This window comes from Macrosteles quadrilineatus, unplaced genomic scaffold (genome assembly GCF_028750875.1).
Source record: "Macrosteles quadrilineatus isolate MER2022 unplaced genomic scaffold, UCM_ALF_1.0 Scaffold_2__2_contigs__length_208266976, whole genome shotgun sequence".
Taxonomy (NCBI): domain Eukaryota; kingdom Metazoa; phylum Arthropoda; class Insecta; order Hemiptera; family Cicadellidae; genus Macrosteles; species Macrosteles quadrilineatus.
In genome coordinates this window covers 206,484,556-206,506,653 of record NW_026542595.1, presented here as the reverse complement: position 1 = coordinate 206,506,653, position 22,098 = coordinate 206,484,556, and the positions used below count along the sequence as shown (strand labels likewise).

Below are 22,098 nucleotides of genomic sequence, written 5' to 3'. Positions count from 1 at the left end.
CTAGTGAGCAATTAATTGCACTTTGCACTTGAGTTGCACATTATATTTTTCCTACAGTTCCCATAAAACAAATAAATTGGTAAAGAAACGTAACATATTTTTACACAGAAGTGAACTTTTAATATGACATTTAATGTGAAAGTAGCATTACAGTACAACAGCTGACCAGACAGCCAGTGCTGCCAACGTATTTCGCGCGCTCACTATTTCGTGCCTTCACGTTGCAAATCTGGAGTGAGACAATGTTAACATTGATGAGCGAATTGGCCACTTTGCTTTCTCAAATCAGTGAGAGAACATGTACATTGTTAGGTAACTGTAGGAAAAACACTTTTTACCCTCCCTGCTGTAGCAAACCTAAGTACCGGTACTCGCTAAACTAATGCTATCTAGATAGGGAATAAATGTGATATTTTTTGGAGATATTTCATTGTAAATCCAATCAGGCAAATGGAAATTCGCTTAGTCTGCAGGTTTGCTGCGGCGGGGGTATTTAGAGTGTATTAAGAAATATAGATGAATAATAATTGATTTTATAAATTTTCCTAGTTGACAATATTTTCTTCTACATTGTAAAACCTTTCCCTCAATTGTTTACAATTCAGATTTGAATGTACTGGATTTTAACATCCCTACTTCTCTTACTATAAACTCCTTCCATTCATAATCTTGCCCTACTTCCTATTTTACAAAATGTAGCAAAATACTGTAAACTTGTTATTTAAGTTAAACTTGTAATTTTCTATTTTTTTTTCATAGAATGCCTCCTTGTAATGTTTGCTAACTTAATAACTAAAATTAGCTTTACATTTATTGTCAATGAAAGTTAATAAACAAGTTAAATACGATAAAAAAGGTAACCATAAAAGTAAAGTTCTTGTATTATTGAAACAGAAAACAACATTAAATGCAAATTTCAATACCAATTTTTTCACACACAAAAAAGGGAAAACTTTGGTTATTGTTTTTGGTATTGCGTGAGAATATATATACATATTAACTACTTAGGGGATACTGTGTTATTCTTTCCCCTATTACTTTTAAAAACAAACTTTCTATTCCCTACCTACAACTTATTTGCTGATAAAAATACATTGTGAGTGTGTGCAATTTAATAATTATTTTTTTTTTTAACAAATTAGGAATATAACACACTACAGAATGAATTAAAATGTTAGCTAAATTTAGACATAAGTCAAGTATTTCGAAGTCTTTTGGCCATCCCGCCATCCTCCTCCTGGCCATGTAGGGGGAAAGAAAAACCATTATTAGTTTTAAACCATCCAAACCTGTATCAATCAAGTTTAGCTGATAAAGGTTGTAGTGGCTTCAACAGATAAGGATCCCCGTTCGCCCCCCCCCCCCTTGCGACTGTTCTAGATCCCACTGACTGTTACACAAGATAAGCTATCACTGGTGTTACACAGTTGAGCCCAACCCATCAAGTGTCCCACTACCTCTATGCGTGATATAGGCCTAGTTGATATTGTGTGTTGAAATTCTAGCCAAAAATGGCTGGTGCAAGTGATACAAGTGATAGTTCTAAATCTATGTTAACCACAGTTAAAAAATGTGTGGAGTGCCCAGTGTGTTTAGAAACTACAAAAGTGCCTTTTAAACTCTGCTCTAGAGGTCATATTCTGTGTTTGTCATGTACCACCAAGCTAAGTCAATGTCCTACATGTGAAGGGCCGTTCATATTGGAAAATCCAGTTTGTCTAAAAAATATACTGGAAGCTCTGCCACGCCATTGTATCTACAGTCATGATGGATGTGAAGAAATTGTGGAACCCGGTAATGATCATGAGAAGTTCTGTGGCTACAGACCGATTGTTTGTAGAATGGCTTGTTCTGTTGAAATGCCAGTTGTGAAGGTATTGGATCATTACAAGGAACATCATGGATATGTTCGCATCATTACAGAGAGATCTGTAGACTTTCCACGTTTCCAATCCACGTACACTCCAGTATGGTTGTTTGACAATTTGTTTTGGATTTTAAAGGTTTTTGATCAGGCAGCAGATGCTTACAAGATATACTTTCTGGCAACACCAATTGGTAAGCCCAACCATGATTACTATGTTCGTGTTACAATAGAAAATGGGGATTTTGTTGTAACTAACACATTGAATGCTACAGTGGCATCTCGTGAGAAGGAAATTACAGACAAAGACTTAAGGAAAACCACGCCAATACAATTGTCAGATGAATGTGAAAGATTTTGTATGAAAATTCCACATTGGCAGATTAATAACATGATGTTGAAAGCAAAGAATACAGAAATGAAACTGAAACTATTTATCTTTAATACGACAAAAGAGTGATGTTATGGGTAAGAGATAGATTGTAGCGCATTTCAGAAGAATCATTAAAAAAAATCTATGTTCATGTTTAAACAAATCAATTAACAATTTTCTAAGCGGAGCAGTAAGGAGAAAATTAAAAATATTACAGTCCTGTATATTAAAAGTAATTATTGTAAAATGAGACAAGATTTTATTAAAACATTTTTCTTGAGATTCTTTTTGACAATTTTCTTGTAAAATTCATTTGTAAACTTAATCCACACTAACTTGATTACACTTATCCGTCTTTGTAATACATAATAAAATATTGTTGTATAGGTATAATATAAAATATATCACATCATAATGCAATTGTTGTCTGTTTTTAATTTCCTGATAATAATTGGAACACACATATTAGTAGGTATCAGTAATAAAAAACAGCTCACTTTGGCTATCAAAGTTTATTGTATCTGAGGTTGGTATACTTGTCAATTAATATTAGTTTTCTTGTTAATAAACAAATACCGGTAAATTAACACAAAGGTGAAAATGTTTGAGATTTTAAGTTCTATCTTTGCTTCATTATACTTTAAGCATTTCAGTAATAAAGCTTTGAATTTCAATTTACATCCCCGTAGTACAAATAAAGCAAGTGACTTTCTTTGTCAATTAAAATTGAATTTTTTGACTTTTTTACGATTATTAATCAACCTTATTACCTAGGCTAGAAAATGTTTCAAATTTTTTATTGGCAAAAAATTTTATAAGACATGGACCCAGTATTGATTTACTTTTTTTCGTTTTGATGTCTCCGTAGGTGAAATAAACCATTCATTTAAATTCATATACAGTAGATGGCCGTTCATATATATATACAGGGGAGTAATTTGGTGTGTTCGCATCACTGTTTACTAGATGTGTTCTTTTTACTTTTTTTAAATTTAAATTTTTAATGTTAATTTTCCTATGAAAGTTGATAAAGTAACAAAAAAATAGGATTTAAAAAAGGCTCTAACAATTTTGATTCAAAAAGTCATTGCAGTGTTTGTGACTTTGTAAAAGTCTACCCACAAGACTTTTAGCAACATCCATAACAAATTGTATACAAAAATATTCTTAGAAAAATCTTTGCAAAGTTTGTGTGTGACTCTATATTGGTAACAACAATATTGACAATCCTATCAGTGTTGGGTCAGGTCAGTTTAAGAGCTCAAGGTTTCAGACTGGATCAATACAGAAATGTTGGCACTTTCACTTCCCTGTCTGCCCCTGCATTCTCCAAGGTAGCATTGACTATCTATCTACTAGCATAGACAAAAATAATTAAATATTTTTTATTTAATTATTTTTGTCTATGCTACTAGATAGTTTATCTCATGTTTTGATAAATAGGCAAATGACATAACAATCCGTAATCCTTTGTTTATTGTAGCTAAACATGCAATATCAATGTAAACAGAAGACATGATCTCTATTATTATAGAGATATGGAAGAAACTGTACAGCTGTATCAAAATGTATTATTGTCAAGGAATATTCATCAAATTTTACTTTTTTGATTAGTTTATTTATGTAATCTCTTGGTAGTATCAGGAAGTATTCATAACTAAAAAATTTATTTTTATGTTACCAAAAATATCTTTAGCCAAAATAGACGTTTTATTTAAAACAAGTGAAAGTATGACAAAATATGAATTGACAGAAGATATGTGTAATTTTATATATATAAAAGGCAAAGCCCTCACTGACTGACTGACTGACTCACTCACTCATCACTAATTCTCCCACTTCCCACTTACCTAGGGGGCTGAAATTTGGTACACTGATTCTTTAGGCATTAAATAGGAAAACTAAGTGGTTTTTATTCTGATCGGACTCTCGGGCTCCGCCCCAGTGGCTCTGGAGTTTCCCATGTTAACCTAATTAGTACTCATATTTAAATGGAATTAATGAATCATAACAGCTGTTTCAATTAAACAAGTTGGTTCTGTTCTGTGATGTTCAATAGCATTAAAGTTACAAGGATTACCAACAGAGTGCAGCACTATTATTTTTTTAAATTTATGACAACAGCTAATTTGTAACCAAAAGGTGAGTGAGCGTAGCGAACAAACTTCAACCCGGAGGCGAGTTAGCGTAGCAAACGAGCTAACCTGAAGGCAAGTGAAAGCAGCGAACGAGCTCCAACCTAAAGGTGAGTGAGCGTAGCGAACGAACTTCAACCAGGACGTGTGAGCGCAGCGAACGAGCTCCAACCTAAAGGTGAGTGAGCGTAGCGAACGAACTTCAACCAGGACGTGATTGAGCCATGCGAACGAGCTCACATATATGAAGTTAAACGGGGCAAAGCCCGCGGGTACAGCTAGTTTTATATAAACTTATTGAGCAGTATTGTAAAAGGTCCTTAAACAATAATATTTTCTTTCAGTCACCCATGGGCTTCCTTGCACTGATTATAGTACAGAAAGCTGCTAATTGCTGTGTAAGGTTATTAAAATTGCTTACCCTTAAGCATTTGATTACACTGTACAATACCTCCTTTCAGACATTGGAAGGTTTTGACAGATTGTACGAGTAACTTGTGTTTTGACTGTACTTTGAGTATAACCATGTACAACTTTGACAATCGATGTAACAAATCTAAATTGTTCAAAAGATATGACGTTCTATTTTAGATTTGTTACACCCATTGTCAAAGTTATACTCAAAGCACAGTCAAAACACAATTTACAATCTGTAAAACGCTCCAATGTCTGAGTTTCTGCCACTCAGTCACACACCTCATCTTATCCCAACTAAAGTTCTTCAAGTTGCTCCTACAGTACTACTTTTGGTGTAGAATCAGCAGTCCTCTCCAAGAGCAGTTGTACGTACACTAACACTACTTACTGCTGTTGTTGGAACACTTGTTGTTTTGCTACCACGAAACATATCCTTAAGACATACAAGGTGTAGTTTATGCAACAATTTTAGGCTTGAGTCATATTGGGTGTGAATTGATTTTCTGTTAGTTGAGCAATTTACAAAGGTCAGAGGCGTCACGTGACTCTTAGATTTAGGGCACAATCAGGATACCAGGCTTCCGGGAGGGGGGGGGGGGTAATACCCCCACAATACTTTGTATAAATAACATATGAGAACCACTTTAGAGAGTGGAAGAAATGTAATTTTCATTTGAATTTTTATTGTTGGTCGGCTACTATAATTAACTATTTTGTCCTTATGGTGTGGCGCTTATGACAATGGTATGTGGTTGCCAGGAATCAGGCTTGTTTCTTTCAGAAGGGAGGTCTATCAAGATGGATGCTAGGATGCTGCAAAGATTTATCTGCATTCTCTAATTAGTGTGACACAGGTTTGACAAACTTATATGTCGAAGATGAAAGGTATGGTAAATTAAAATTCCAAGAAACTCTCCCATAGTGAGGGTGTGTCGTTCTTTTAGATTCAATACTCTTTTGAACAGAACACTGCTTTTAGCGAATTTCCCGATAGGTAAGTATTTTATAACTATTACTGTGGGTCTCATAGTAAGGACCTAGGCCTGGGAAAGATTTACTTTTTCATTTTGATGTCCCCAGAGGCCAAAAACACCATCCCTTCAAAATGTTATATTAAAGTAGTAAAGAAAGTAAAACTATGAGTACCCTGAAATAATAATTATTTTTAAAATTCTTTTTTTATCCCGGGTGTCCCATACTCCCCCTGGTTAATTTTTGAACAGCTGCATATATTCAAACGAGCTTCGATACTTGTGGTAATGTAAAGTATTTTTTGGGGGTATTTTGGAATTCACCCCCACCCCCTAATAGGGGTTGCTGGGGGTAACTGAAAATTTTAAAACGCCAACCTCTATCAAGTTGCACATAATTTTAAAGAGCTTAAAAGGCAATTAATGCCACAAATCCGTTTTTGATACGACGATTTTTCAAACAGTTATGGCAAGAAATGTTAGCCATCAGTTTAACTGGAACTTTACATTCCATCACTTTTATTTTTTTCATGGCTGTAAATTTTCAAATAATCTTCAGTACACGGGGCTAGGATGATGTCATTCACTTTTTAACATGATTTTTAATTTCATCACTCACCCTTAAATAGGGGTTGGTTTTAAAAAAAATCAAAACCCTACCAGCAACCCATTTTTTGGGGTGGGTGATGACATTAAAAATCATGTTAAAATGGGCATGACATCACCCTAGCACATGTACTACTAAAGGTTATTTGAAAATTTACAGCCATGAAAAAAATTAAAGTGATGAAATTTAAAGTTTCAGTTGAAGTAACATCCAACATTTCTTGCCATAACTTTTTTAAATTCCTCGTATCAAAGTCGGATTTGCGGCATTAATTTCCTTTTTATAGCTCTTTAAAGTTATGTGCAACTTGATAGGGGTTTCCCAATTTCTCTCTAAAGCATTTTGAAGAGCTTCAAAAACAAATAATTGATATGTTAAAGTTTTTTATGGTTACGGAGAAAATTCAAAGTATTGTAAATTTGAAATCTCTGTGTTATTCTTATGGAGAATATACCATTGTAGGTTGCTTGTTTATTAATTTTATCTCAGCTTTTAATGTTTTACTAAAAACATACTCTATTAGCCTCCCTATAGCAGCAAACCTAGGCACTCCTTAAACCTATAATGATATTATTTAAATAGAATTAATTTGGAAATCAAATCAGAGAAACGGAAATTTGCTTAGTCTGCAGGTTTGCTGCGACAGGGGTAATTTATCATTTCCCTTTATTTTATTGCGAGTATATTAGACTTGGTGACACAACCTTTTCCAATATTTAACATTGTGTAGCTTCTAAATGAGTCGACTTAGAAAAGATGAAAATGAATAAAAAAGTCTTAAAACTACTTGTAGATAAAATACAGAGTGGAGTGTATTCTGTTAGAAATCTTTTAGTTTGGTATCTATTATGTAAAATTAAATTCTTATAATTTATAAAATATTGTCATAAAATCTAAATAGATATAAACTTCCTCATCGAGATACCCAAGGTGGCAAAGGTAAGAAAACATTTTTCAAATTCTGCATGCAATAGCCTAAAACCAGTAGGTCTGGAGAAAAATATCCAGAGTAAAAACGTTTTAAAATTGCATAGCCTACATTTTTAAAACATCATAAAACACAAGGTGTGCTCCATAACAGATTATAACCGTCATTTTAGGTTCAGGTCAGGTTCTTGGTCTGTAAAGATATAGGCACAATCAATACACTGCTTCATTGTGTATTTTTATTATTAAAACATATAAAAATACAACAAATATAAAACATTGATGCCTTTGGCACAAATGTAACATGATAAAAGGAATGGATGACTATGAGAGGATAGGTAACATCAGCCAATGTAAACATAAACTAAATAAAACATACTCCGCAAATCACAGGCTAAGTAATACAAATTCTATACAATTTCAGATAAAAATGCTGGAGCTAAAGCCGTTATAGATAACAAATACTCATGTAACACTGTTTCTCTTAACAAATATTAATTTTTAAATAAAATAATAAACTAACAAAAACGAGCAGACATATCATGCTGTCTTTAAAAAAATGAGAGAATTGTCATAATTTTTGTTCTGGAAAGCACAGGAAACTTGTTGTCGTTTATACAAATATGTATTTACATTTTATACTCTATATAAATTTACACCCAAATGAATCAAATTCTCATGTTGAATGGGGAAAAATTGCACAGGTAGGCTAAGCCTTTTTGATGAGATTCACACATAACAACATAAATTGAATATTTTGACAGATTCTCAACATAAAACATCCACACATAATTAAGTGGAAAAACAGCTATACAACAAAGGAACTCTTTATAAAATTTTTTTCATGTTAAAAAATTATGTGTTGGAAATAATATTTTCCAAATTTTTGGTCAGTTTATAGAGCTTTTTAGCTCCTTTGTGATGGTAAATATGTAGGGCTATGCACAAAACTTGAATAGAGCTTTTTCAAAGCAGATTTTGCCAGCTTATAACACTTATCGATTCATTTAAGGCACTAAGTACAAAGCTATCAACATAGGCGTGTCCATGGACGGCACCCTTTTTTAGAGCCAGACCTTTAAAAAAAAAATTAGTACTGCTGTCTGAAAGGTCTGGCACGTCCATTTCCAAGACCCTGGAAACGCCTATGTCTATCATCACAAAACCATCGTCTTCCTCACACACTAAAATTGGCGGTATCTTATCAATAACAGTAGAAAAACTTAAAGTATTAAACTTAAGAAAAGAACAAAAAGTTAAATTCTATAATTTATAACTCAGCCTAAATCTAAATCACAGATATCTTTAATACTTAAAACAAAAGTTTTTCCAGCAGTGAATATGATGGAAATCAGTTCTCAGACCTTAAAATTGTCAAAATCATATTTGGTAGAGCCATCGACAAAAATAATCTATACTACACATATTAGTGGTTGGTTTTACGTTCAGATGATTCTTCATTAAAGGAAAAATCTCACTTTATAAGATGGATCATTGTTGTTTCAACGTAAGTTGGTTAAATTGTTGTAGAGGCGCAGGCGAAAGTCAGTCTTGTTTGATAAGATTATACGATTAGGAACACTTAGAGAATGGCAATGCTGATTTACAGTCAGATTTGATATTCAGAAGATGAACCCTCTTCTATCCTGCTCAGCCTATCTCCTCTGCCTAGGAGTTTTACCTTTGACAACAGCACAGACACATTACCTGGTCGGTTCTGCTCCTCGGGTCGTTGGTTTTGACTAGATCCAAGTAGAGGATCTTCGATGGACCTCATCTCTACGTAGTCAGCGGACGACTTTCTCAGATCTTTAGCTTCTTGACTGTAGTAGTAAGAGACTTTTTTAAACTCCTCATCGTGGAAGTATTCAAGTAACGTGACTATCTGCATGAACTTCATCCTCTGCGAGGGTTTTGTTTTCCAACAAGACACCATGATGTTCCGCAATGTCTCTGGACACTTGTTGGGTGTGTCGAGCTTTCGTCCGGCTATCACCTCTTGTAGGACTTGGTCGTTGCTGGATCCTTGATACGGCTGTTCTGCCAGGGTCGTTATCTCCCACAACACTACTCCGAAGCTCCACACGTCTGATTGGCTTGTAAACACTCCATCTTTCAAACTCTCGGGTGCCATCCATCTAATCGGTAGAAGACCTGTGCTGTTCTTTCTATAGTAGTCTGTTTCATAAACGTCTCGAGTCATTCCAAAATCTCCAACTTTAACAACGCAATCTTTATTTACCATACAGTTCCTCGCTGCCAAATCTCGATGAACATACTTTTTTGCTTCCATAAATGTCATTCCGTCAGCTATTTGAAGGGCCATGTTTATCATGGACGCATAAGTGGGAGGATTAGAATCCCTTGTCGATCTAAGGTAAGTTTTAAGATCACCGAGCTCCATCAACTCCATGATAACCAACGGTGGATGTCCTTCCGAGACCACACCGAGCAAGTGGACGATGTGGTAAGCTTTGGAAACATTCTTCATCACAGATGCTTCGGTCAAAAATACAAAAGTGTCGTATGGAGAAGCGTTGTCGTTCACAGTCTTCACTGCACACGGGAGGTTTTTGGGTCTCAGGATACCTTGATAAACTTTCCCAAAAGCCCCTATACCTAGTTCACTCACAAGTTCCACACTTTCTCGAGATATTTCCCATTCATCTGGTATGTAATGGTAATCTGGATTGACTGAAGTGATTAATACAGGCCGTTTCTTTTTTATCAAGATCATAAAAATAAGTCCTATGAAAAATAAAAAACTGGATGTAATTATGGCTCCAAAAAGTGCATAAAAAACTGAAATAGGTGTGTTTGAAATCTTGAAATAAATATAATCTGAGAATTGACCTTTGCCAGCCAATGAGACTGCACGGACTCTGACTTTGTAAGCGCCTTCAGCCAGTCCTAAGATGGAGAACTTTCGGTGACTATACTCAAACTCAGTAGTAGTAATACATGTGACTATGGGGTTGGTATTGTCTGAACCTAAATTTATATGTTCAATCTCATAAGCTACTACTAAGCCATTAGGACTTGAGGGTTCAGTCCAATATAAAATTACAGAACTGTTTGACTCTTGATAAGATATAGAGCTGTCAATTCTATCTGCAAAGTCATCTTGCCTTGTTCTGACAGTGGCTATGTCCGTATTGCTGCAGCTGTTGTCTTCGGACTTGTCTGGTTCATTGGGATCTATTTCTCTGCAAGCTTTAATTGTTATTAAATAATCTTGAAAATGCAAAACCCCATCTATCATAAAGGTTGTCTTATTCCCAAGAACACTTGCTGTGAATATTTTGGTTTTTTTAAAGTCAATATTGTATGAGTTAGTTTTCTTGAGTTTTTGTACAGTCTTTATTGTGGCAGTCAAGTTCTTTTTAGCAGTATGCAGTAAGGGATCTTTGTAGACAAGTGAATAAAAACACGATTCACAAGAATGTATAGAGAAGTCTTTTTCAAGTGGGCAGTGATCAAAGTTTGAGCAAAGTTTTTCAAACCCATCTTTGGGTAAAAGTAGTTGCTTATTTTGACTTGCAGGGCAGCAGCTGTCTTCTTTGTTGTTAACATCTGTTACAGCTTGGTTATGTGTTTCAATCTCACTAGTGTAATCCAAAGGGTTTTCACAATAATTGCGAAGTTTGATTTGGGATTCATCATAATGTAGGCGCATCCAAGTTATAACAAATTTTTCTAGTTTTCCATTAATATGTTTCGGAGGTTCCCATTTCAATGTGATTTCTGAGCTTTTATTTGAGGATACAACAAAACTTTTCATTTCTGACGGTTTGGCCGGCAGTGTTTTTTCATAATACATTGAGCTTTTAGCACCGTAGCGGTCTATAGTGTAAGTAGTTACATAAAAAGCATATTGAGTAAAAGGTTCAAGATCAGTGAGATTGACATGAAATCCTTTCTCGTCGTAACGGTCGGAAGGATCAATAGCAACATCTTTGGTCCTCCAACCGTAGTCAGAACACTGATCGAGATCATCAAACATTGTAATATTTTGATGCGAGGCTTTGGTAAAGTAAACGACATAACGAAGGATAGTCATGCCATAGTTAAGTTTCAAATAAGGTACATTAATCTGTATTAAACAACTAGACTTAAACGTTACACTTAAATCTATTTCAGTCGCATTGCAAGGGAACTTATCCCCATTTGAGTCTTTTCCGACCTCCAAATTGCTGACATTCGTGTCATGGTGGATCACAGTCAACAGCCTATGAATGTGCTGAAGGCAAAGCTTAGGATTGTAGTGAAAAAACACTTTACCCTTCATGATTTTAAACCCACGCTTACTATCCCAATCCCACAGTTCTTGTAGGTTCGGATTTTCGAGTACCAAGAGAGAGTAATTATCCCCAAACCCAGCATCACTTGATTTCCCATGAATAACAGTTAAATTCTTCAAAAACTTCAAATTCACTATAGGGAAACTCCTCACAATTTTCAGGTAGTTTTCTATTTCCTCGATGGACCCCAAGTTGTCTTCCAACTCCTTAAAGACAATCTTGGGTTTGCCAGTTCTGATGCTGATCTCCAGGGATCCCTGGATGTGAGTGCAGCCTCGTAGCATCTCAGCGTCTCCGATGTTCTCGATGGACTGTCCGTGGCACCACTTGTGGCACTTGCCTCCCTTGCACGGCACACAGGTTGTGCCAGCAGCATCAAACTCGTAGCCAGGTGGGCAGTTATCTGTGCAGGTGCCGTTGAACACGATGTACTTGGAGACTTGTGTTGAGAAGGACCTCAGTGCCTCGCTACTTGATCCTTTTGGCAAGTCAATTGCTGTACACTCCTCCCTCCTGATGCATCGTCGGTTCAGATACTGATATCTAAACAAAAGCATACATTTATTATTTTACAAATAGTCATAAACAGACACTAGTGTTTTTAAGAGATTATTATTTTTTAAATCAATAAATGAATAAAAGGGCTAAGAGGTGATTCCCTTGGATTGTGCAGTTAGAGGAGTTGAATATTTCCTCTGGACCAGCTGATTAAATCTAATGTCGGGAGGATGTGCAGGAAATCACTGTATTATCATTTTTGAAAAACCCATGACACTTACGTCTTACGTTTTCTGTTTTCAAAGATGCTAAACAAGGTTACCAGGTTAGTTAACCTGGTTTCAAAATTCTTGCTTATAATTGGGTCAATTCTTAAATTTTTCAAGGCCGTTATAGAGAATGGACGCGGACCCAGGCGTGTAAGAAGTTTTAGATTTGTTGGGAGGCTCAAGGAAGAGAAAAATATCTTGCACGGAAGGGGGAAGGGCACAATTATTTCGCGGGGCCTTGACTCACATGCTAACTGAAACTTATCTATACAGACTGTCCCAAAAGTCCCGGACCGGTTTAATATTTTCTAAACGACAACAGATAAATCAATAAGATTTTGCACATCAACACCACACCTAAAAATCTACTTTTTTAAGGAACTATCAATTTTCTGTCATATCATGGGGACGTCCCGCAAGGAGTCAGAAGGAAATCTTAAATAGAAGCATAGGTTGATTTGCACATCAAATTAAAGACCTTTACTAGCAGAATATAATGCCGCAAATTTGAACTCAAACAGATAACTGAATTAAAAATGGCAGCCGTTCAAAGATTTCTTGAATCTGCCATTTTGAATCTTTGAACGACTGTCATTTTTTACTCAGGCGTTCTTTTGAGCTTGAATTTACGGCATCGTAATCTACTAGTGAAGACCTTTAATTTGATGTGCATATCGACCTATGCTTACGTTAACAATTTTCTTCCGATTCCTAGGGCTGTGCCCCCCGAGGAGTAAGCGTATAATAGCAATGCGAATTAAATGAATCTTTGAACCACTGTCATTCTTGAATCGGTTGTCCGTTTGAGTTCACATTTGCGGCATTATATTCTGCTAGTAAAGACCTTTAATTTGATGTACATGCCAACCTATGCTTCTATTTAAGATTTCCTTCTGACTCCTTGCGGGACGTCCCCATGATGTGACAGAAAATTTATATTTCCTTAAAAAAGTAGATTTTTAGGTGTGGTGTTGATGTACCAAATCTTATTGATTTATCTGTTGTCGTTTAGAAAATATTAAACCGGTCCGGGACTTTTGGGACAGTCTGTATAATGCTAATAAGGATCATGAACTTTTGATAAAACCGTAAGCTGCACACTTGAATGAAAGGTCTTGATGTGAAACTTTCCCGAAAAATACCACTTTTTCGATAATCCTTCTTCTAGGGCTTGATAACATTTTAAATATTGAATTTAAGTCAGCTGTTTGATTTGTTTTAATTTATAACTAACTGTTTATTTAGCTTTTTCCTGAGTAAACCTTTTGATTCTTATCATAGATTTTCCTATATTGCACCATGAAAATAGTTTATTTCAGCATTAGTGCCTAAAGTGGATCTTTTTGACCCGAGGTCAAGCTTTACGATCAAGGCGAAGCCGAGGTCGGAAAATGAGGGAGGGTTAAAAAGACACTTTTTGCCCGTGTGGTGAACTATATTTTTTGTCATAATGCATAATTAATTAACAAAGCAAGAATACTTGACAAAGTAAGATAGAAAACAAAACAATTTTCATGTAAAGATAACCTCTCAAAACGGATTCTATCTTGATTTCAATTTTCTGCTAATGCAAATAAATATGAGCAGCTGTTTGGAAAGTGATTCAATCATTTTGTCTATTACGATTGTGTTACAGTAAATTATACCATCGATATGTTTGAACGATCGACAACAATAAGCTAACACCTTGCCTAATAAATCAATTGATAAATAATTTTGATCAATACGATTGCCACAATTGAAATTAAAAACTGTTAAGAACAGCAGATTTTTACTTCCTAGGGACTAAAAATGAGTTTTACTCCCGGAAGTAAAAATGATCCTTTAGACCCACAACGCATGCATTAAAAACGGTGGTTTTTGCTGCAGTATGACGAAAAAGAATTATTTCAGATGTGGTATCTATTTGCTTTTAGTAGAAAACTTGTAAATATTTATATCTTCCTAGTGCAGATTAGTCCGTTCCAAAAGATGTTTTTATACTTGCTTAAATAAGATGAAATAAACATTAAACAAACAAAGCATCCTCTACAAAAACCGAAAAAATATGTGTTAGCAGATACACATGTCTATAAATGTATAAAAAAATATGTTTAGCTATGATAATACTAAGAGTACTAATTAATCGTTTGTATTGTAAAGAACTATTTTTTTTTTAGAACTAACATTTATATAATTTGTGTATTATTCCAGCTTCAAGAACGAATAATTAATAAATTGGTTTACTTTATGGTTGCCAGATTCTTGAAAATTTTTTGATTTTTTGCTCTATGATCATTTCGCCACAGGTGTTGTGTTATGTAATATAAACTGTGCTCCTGAAATGATCATAGAGCAAAAAATCAAGAATTTTTCAAGAATCTGGCAACCATAAGGTAAACCAATTTATTTAACATTTCTAAACTGAGACAGATTTGAAATCAAGTAAAATTGTTATGAGACATTGAAGATTAACTTAAGCACTGTAAAAACTTTTTGCAATCATGAAATGGATTAGTGCTTTTTCATGCAATTTATAGATTGATGGTAAACTTTACACATTAGGAAAATTAAAACTTAAATTAAACTAAGATTAAATTTAACCATTAACTTTGGAGAGTGATTAATGTTTTAAAGCTTGGCTGATGTAATGTAAACACTAAATAACGAGTAGATATAATTATAGTTGTCAACTTGTTAATCTGTGGTTAAACTATGCAGCTCTAGTTATGTGGTAAGGGTACTTGATGTTGGAGGAGGGTAATGAAATCACAGTGTGAGTAGAGTGGGAAAAGTCTTTGTGGTTGTAAGCCCAGGGAGGGAGAAGGGAGGCAAACAAAAACTAACCTTTCCGAGATATAGACAAGAAAAGAGGGTAGGTGAAGAATCCAATGGGACTTATGATTGAGGACTACAGTCGGGTCAGGTGTAGGTCCTTGACAACTTGATTACGGTACGGTGGAAAAAGTCGCGTACGTCTTGTAGTCAGGAAGATGGGTTGAAGAATAGCTTAGAGTATATATGGCTACAAACCATCGAAACCATCTTTAAAGATAATGTACGCAAATTTGTTGATGAGCGCACAGATACTTACGTTCCTAGAGGGCAGTTCTGTACACATTCACCATCAGAAGTGAGGACTCTACCACAGGAGTGACAGTTCCTAGGTCCTGGGCCAGAACATCCTCCTACACAGAGAGGGTGACAGTGCGAGGACTCTGGCTGTACCTAAAACACAGATACACTGTGTAACAGTAGCTTTGAAATGGGTTAAATTACTAAATCGGGAAATTTGTGAGTGTGCATTAGGCTAGTCACAGTTTTACATATTTGTAATGGATGTCTAAGCCCTGTAACCTGTTCGCACCTAATAGTCCAGTCAATGAAAGATCCAAAAGTAGGCGTAGAGTGCGTGAGCAGGTAACTAAGCGATTCCTTCAGAAACTTGTTCAGGGGGCTTAGGGTGTTAACATACCAAAAGTCCTGACTCCTAGGTGGTGAGCCAGGGGGTGGAGGGGGGAAAAAGGGGGGGAAAGGTACGCATTTTGGGTTTTTTGATTATATCTCGAAAACTATCAACTTTTTGTATACTATAGTTAATTATAAAATTGAAGAAGATTAAATTTTCTACAAGAAAAGTATATAATGTGTTTATTTTGGTTCAACAGATTACGAGTTATAACTTATTTAATTGATATCTTATTAAAATACTCCTTCCATAAGAAATACATGTAAATTAGTATGCGAAATGGGGCGAATCCTATCCGCCCAAAGGAAATATAACTGATATTCTGGAAATCTTGACAAAATTTCCAGTAATTTGACACTTTAATCATGAAATTTTGTCAAAAATTAAAGCGAGGGTGAGCGTTTGAAAATGGGATGATTTAAGGTTTTTTTTTATATTTCCAATAAAAAACACCAAAACTCAACATTTTGTTACCTCGCCCTCGCCTTAATTTTGGATCAATTTTAATGATTAAAGTGTCAAATTACTGGAAATTTTGTCAAGATTTTCAGAATATCATTTATATTTCCTTTGGGCGGATAGGATTCGCCCCATTTCGCATACTAATTTACATGTATTTCTTATGGAAGGAGTATTTTAATAAGATATCAATTAAATAAGTTATAACTCGTAATCTGTTGAACCAAAATAAACACATTATATACTTTTCTTGTAGAAAATTTAATCTTCTTCAATTTTATAATTTACTATAGTATACAAAAAGTTGATAGTTTTCGAGATATAATCAAAAAACCCAAAATGCGTACCTTTTTCCCCCCCTTTTTCCCCCCTCCACCCCCTGGCTCACCACCTAGGAGTCAGGACTTTTGGTATGTTAACACCCTAAGCCCCCTGAACAAGTTTCTGAAGGAATCGCTTAGTTACCTGCTCACGCACTCTACACCTCATTCCTTGACTGGACTATAAATAGAGATCTGGTCTCCTTTTGCTTTCCCTGCTAGCACGAGTTTAGCTGTTTACCAGCATGAGGGAAACACCCCGTCCCTTAGAATGGTATTGTATGTGCTTAACAGTCTGAGAGTCAATTAATAGGACTTTCTTGAGGACCTCACCGGGTATTCCATTAGGTCCAGGAATGGTTTTTTTAACAGGGATATGACGTTAGTTTTTAACTCCTGTAGACTGAAGAGCAGGCCTGCTTTTATGAACGGGCAGACTGGGCATATACCCAGGGGCGCCTGTGGTTTAGGGGCGCCTGCTGTGTGCCCCCAAACCACCGCCTCTAGGAAAAAAGGCTGCTCTTGGGTTTGCCCAGGGCTCCACTGACCCTTAACACGGCCCTGCTGAAGAGTGGGACGTCATCGACCTTTCGGAACTCCCCCAGTGGGTGCAGTATGTGAGTCGATAACTACTACGTGTTTCAAGTAATCTTATGACTCATGACACTTACTCACAATCACACCCTATAGTTGTGTGTCTTGTCATGTAGACTCACCTGACACTCAGTTCTACTCCAGCACAGCCCCTGGGGACAATCTGCCTGGCAGCCTGGACAATCTGCGGAGTTCTTGTTCTTCGCCACATAGTTCTTGACTGGATCCCACCTTGCTATTGTCTCCCAGCTGACAGTGTTGACGTAGCACAATGCTGCAAATAAAAAATATTATTACTTTTTTTCATTGGATTTTTAGTTGATTTAGTAGCATTGGCATTTTTGTCCAAGTGAACAGTACAAACCCTGGTTTTCAACTATCTAACTTCTAATTTTTGTTAAATAGCATTAATTGATGCTCTAGTGAAAATTACATTTAGGTCGAAAAAATAACACACAACGGATTCCTACAACCATATACAAAAGAATTTGTCTATTTAAGCACTAATTGCACAGATAATTGCTGTGGAAAGTAATTTTCAAAACAGGGACATTCCAGAAGATATTGTCTGTTTTACTTTATAGGTGTTATCTACAGCTTAAGAAAATCTATAATGTTAGAACTTGATTTCAAAAACATCATCACTTCAATAACCAAACTGGATATTTCCACCTAAGTCTCATACTCTAACATTTTTAACAAAAACAATACCCTCTTCACATACTGTATGTGTAGAGGGAAAAAGTAAAAAAGAGAATAAGCAGAAGAAAGCCAGGATGCCAGTTACTGGAGGCCACCAACCTGAAATACTAGTTGTTTACACACTATCCTTATACTGTTAAACTGAATCAATATCAAATCAATTTCAAAGATTAAGGAAGGTTATTAATTTAGTAAGTTGTGTATGTAATGCCACCATAGCTCGATAATCGACAAATGCTTTCCTTCAGTTTGATGAATGAGTTTAATCTAAGCAAAAATATCCTGGGGCAAAAAATAATACTATTATACACCAAAACTTAAAACAGACACCTGATTTCAAGCATCTCGAGTTTTGTAATTTTGTTTTGTGCATTTCGCACCCATGTTAGCTCCAACTCGAAGGCTATAAAGTTGTTGATCAAACGACCCCACTCCCCCTACCCACCTCACAGTCACAGGCTGATGCTGGTAATTTGCAGCATGTAAGCAACATAAACTACGTAGTAAACACACACAGAGCTGCTCTATAGTAGTGTGTGTAAACAAACATCTGTGTTTGTGTAGGTATCCTGAATCAGTGGATTACACATCATGCTGGGCTGCTGATTATAATCATTGCGGAAAGTAAATAAAAGAAACGTCTTATAACACTTAAAACATATATTTACGCTTATACTGTTACTCACAAGACGGTAAATATACAAAAAAGGTGGTAAGTGGTGATCGATTTCGATTGGACACTCCAATCATCATCAGACCCAATAGGCGAATCTTCGCGAACATTCGCCTATTGGGTCTGATGATGATTGGAGTGTCCAATCGAAATCGATCACCACTTACCACCTTTTTTGTATATTTACCGTCTTGTGAGTAACAGTATAAGCGTAAATATATGTTTTAAGTGTTATAAGACGTTTCTTTTATTTACTTTCCGTAAATTTAATAACACGTACAATGCTGATCAAGAAGTTATTTATAATCATTGATCTGACGTACACTGTGTGTATGGTCAATAGATGCAGACATTGATTCACAAGGTATAACTCTGAAAGGCACTGCTCCGAAACAGAGACTCAGTTTTAAAACTCTTTTTTAGGAGCAGTGTCTTTCAAAGTTAAACTAGTGAAGCAATGTCTGCATCTCTTGACTACACAAACAAAGCGTTCTTTGTGGACCAATGTCTTAGAGTCAGACTTTTTCGCAGCACTACCTTTTGGAGTAATGTGTTTCAGAGTAATGTTTCAGAGTCTTATGTTTACGATTATTGTGTTTCGGAGTAATGTGTTTTGGAGTATTGTGTTTCGGAGTATTGTGTTTCGGAGTATTGTGTTTCGGAGTAATATCTTTCGAAGCAATGCCATGCAATGGTATAGTTGGGGGCTTATTACCAACTGCGTCATGCCATAGCACTTGCAATTAACTTGTATGCTGTAGCTGAACAGCTCATTGTGTACCTTATCTACAGAGAACTATGAATTAACATAGAGAGAGAAACCTTTTGTCACAACACAATAGTGATAAAGTTTATAATGTTATCAGTGCATTTCTAGAGCGTGTGTGTCAATTATCTCTGCTCCTTAGAAACCAGATGCAGTCTTTGTTATCTCTGATCCTTTATAATTTGCTCAACACTGTACTAATACCACAGAATGTTTATCTATGCTAATACCATTGTGTATACTTATGTTGTTTCAAATTAAGTACAGTAATCACCATACGATAGACCCATGCTGCAATGGGTAAGACCTCAGGATGGAGTAATGTTCTTTGACAATAGGTAATAACACGAAATGATACGAAAAAATAACAAAATCTTGTTAAACCACACGTTGTAAGACTTAAAAACGCAGTTTTTTTTCAATAGCTAGCGGTGGTTCGTTTGAAGCTCAAGAAAGAAGATGTAAAAATCTTGCATAACAGACTCTAAACGTCTTGTTTGCCCTAGAATGGTCACTAATAGAATTGCTCCTTCGCTTCCGTCCTCTCTGAAACCTTATCAGGAATACGAATACAATACCTTTAGAAATGCATTCTAGAAAATCTATCTCGTTTGGATACAGCAAAAATAGAAAAATTGTATACAACCCACAGATTGAAAATGAAGACAGTGTATACGAAGTATCTGATCCACCACCAGAAAATAAAACAGTGTATGTATACTAGCTCTTGATCCGACGACCAACATTGATATTGAAAAACATTCTATGCTAGATACAACAGTTATAACACCCAAAACTGTATGATCATTTAAGTAAATCATTTTTATAAAGTTTTTATCCTCAAGTAATTGTATTTATTACCTGTGCGTTGCTGTTGAAAGTTGGTATTCGTGGGATTTGAACATAAATTTGCCTATTTTTTAACCAGCCTTGAACATTTTTATGGTTTTTACTAAGGTCATTGGAATTTTTACGTTTTACGAAAGAAAACATTTCTCTGTGTGTTTTTGGTGGTTTTCCAGCTTAGGATGAGTATGTGTAGGTTAAACTAATCATGTTATATTTAGTTATTTTCTTATATGAGGTGGGATCAGATTCCAGATTTTAGAGCTTTATGAAAGCTTTGTTTTTACTTATCGTGAGTAAAACCTTCCTGAATAATCCCTCAAACAACTACCATCACGAAAAAGAGCCACTTAAACTTTCAACAAAGAGTGATTGACTAGACCAGATAAAAGGTTTGCTCTCTGAGACATGTACCATAGATAAAAGAGTAGGTGTTTTACTCTTATCTTTAATCTATGCAGGTACGTTAACTATGCTAACTAAACCGGATTAAAGTTATAGGTCAAGGCAACTTAACGGCTAGTTGGACTTGTTGTGCATACCGGTATGTACCTTTGAAAATATTTCATTTTTATTTTAGCAAAGATAAATACCGTTTGTATAATGGATTTCCTGAAAATATCAAATTCTTTGTACTTATTTCCATTTGAGTGAAATATTAGATATTTTAACAGTCTTTCAATTCCATTTAAGTGGAGGTTAGTATATAGGTGAATGGGTCGCTGTGGGATACACTACTGTAAACATTTCATTTTTATTAGCGAATTTCCCATACATGGAATAAGCTATTACTGCTATTACCGTAGGTCTCATGGTAAGTCCTAGACCCGGGACCGATTTACTTTTTTGTTTTGAGGTCCCCAGAGGCCTAAAACACCATCCGTTCAAATACATTTATATATATATATATATATATATATATGTGTGTGTGTGTCTGTTAGCGCGATAACTCGAGCAAAAATGATCCGCTATAATCTGTACATAATAAGACAAAAATAGTTAAATATAGACCGCCAGTTGTGCTGCGGTAACCATAGGTTCTGGCACACACCGCTGGGAGCGCTGTGTAGTTACGGCCTACGCACTACGTAACTACATGGCGCTCACAGAGTTGTGCACCAAAACCTATGGTAACCATGGTAACCACAGTTCGGCTGAGGGCTGACAGTCTATATGCTTCTTTTTGTCTATGATAATACTCTGTTACTCTCCGTAGTCAAAGACGGGTTTCCGAATGTGACTGCTGTGTAAACAGGATTCAAGTAATAGGCCAAGGCAACCTCTTTTGCGGCAAGCAATCTTTTGTGCTCAAGATTGCGAACGTCGAGCCCTTCTTTCGAGGTTGTCCGGTTTCGGCGGTTGTTGGTCGTTGGCCTACGGAAGATACCGCCTTCCTAGCCACATTCTTACAAGACAATCTGGTTATAGATTTATGGCTCGATTTAAATACCGTTGTAAACACCGCTTATTGACCATGCATCGCCAATTGTTTGCTTTTAGCAGTGCTTGGAATTCCGAAATCGGCCGGCAAAGCTATTGCAGTTTACTTATCGATGATTTATTGGTATAGGTAAAAATAAAATGAAAGTTTATACTGTCGTTGTTCAAATATTTTACCGAATATCACCCAAATATTTGGTTACTAAAATAACGTGTGTACGGTACTTAATTCATTATCTTGTAGGTACAGTATTTGTCTACAGCACTATAGTATAAACAGAAAACGAACTAATATTGGTGAGGTTATTTTCTTACCTTGTTAAATCAATGGTTGATTAATCGCAGATAATGTCTATATAGGTTTTTTTGTGAGTTGATTCTAGGTTATACAAGTTGTGAAAAATATTTGATTCGTATTGATGTTTATTTGTGTTAGGTAATGAATGCCTTTTTTTATCGTGATTCCTATATATTTACCATATTAAACT

The 22,098-nt window shown here is 35.6% G+C and overlaps 1 protein-coding gene across 4 annotated transcripts in view; it reads right to left on the bottom strand.

Annotated features, from left to right (window-relative positions):
* Window positions 1-7,511: 7,511 nt before the first annotated feature.
* The window catches only part of LOC128986267 (insulin receptor-like), a 66,459-nt gene continuing 51,872 nt past the window's right edge, over window positions 7,512-22,098 (bottom strand). For all 4 annotated transcript variants that reach the window (XM_054406535.1, XM_054406536.1, XM_054406534.1 and 1 more), the window contains 3 exons: window positions 17,306-17,457; window positions 15,436-15,569; window positions 7,512-12,138 (listed from right to left, as the gene is read on the bottom strand). In XM_054406535.1, coding sequence (XP_054262510.1) covers window positions 8,904-12,138; window positions 15,436-15,569; window positions 17,306-17,457 — 3,521 coding nt within the window. In that variant the 3' untranslated portion in view covers window positions 7,512-8,903. The remainder of the gene's footprint in view (window positions 12,139-15,435; window positions 15,570-17,305; window positions 17,458-22,098) is intronic.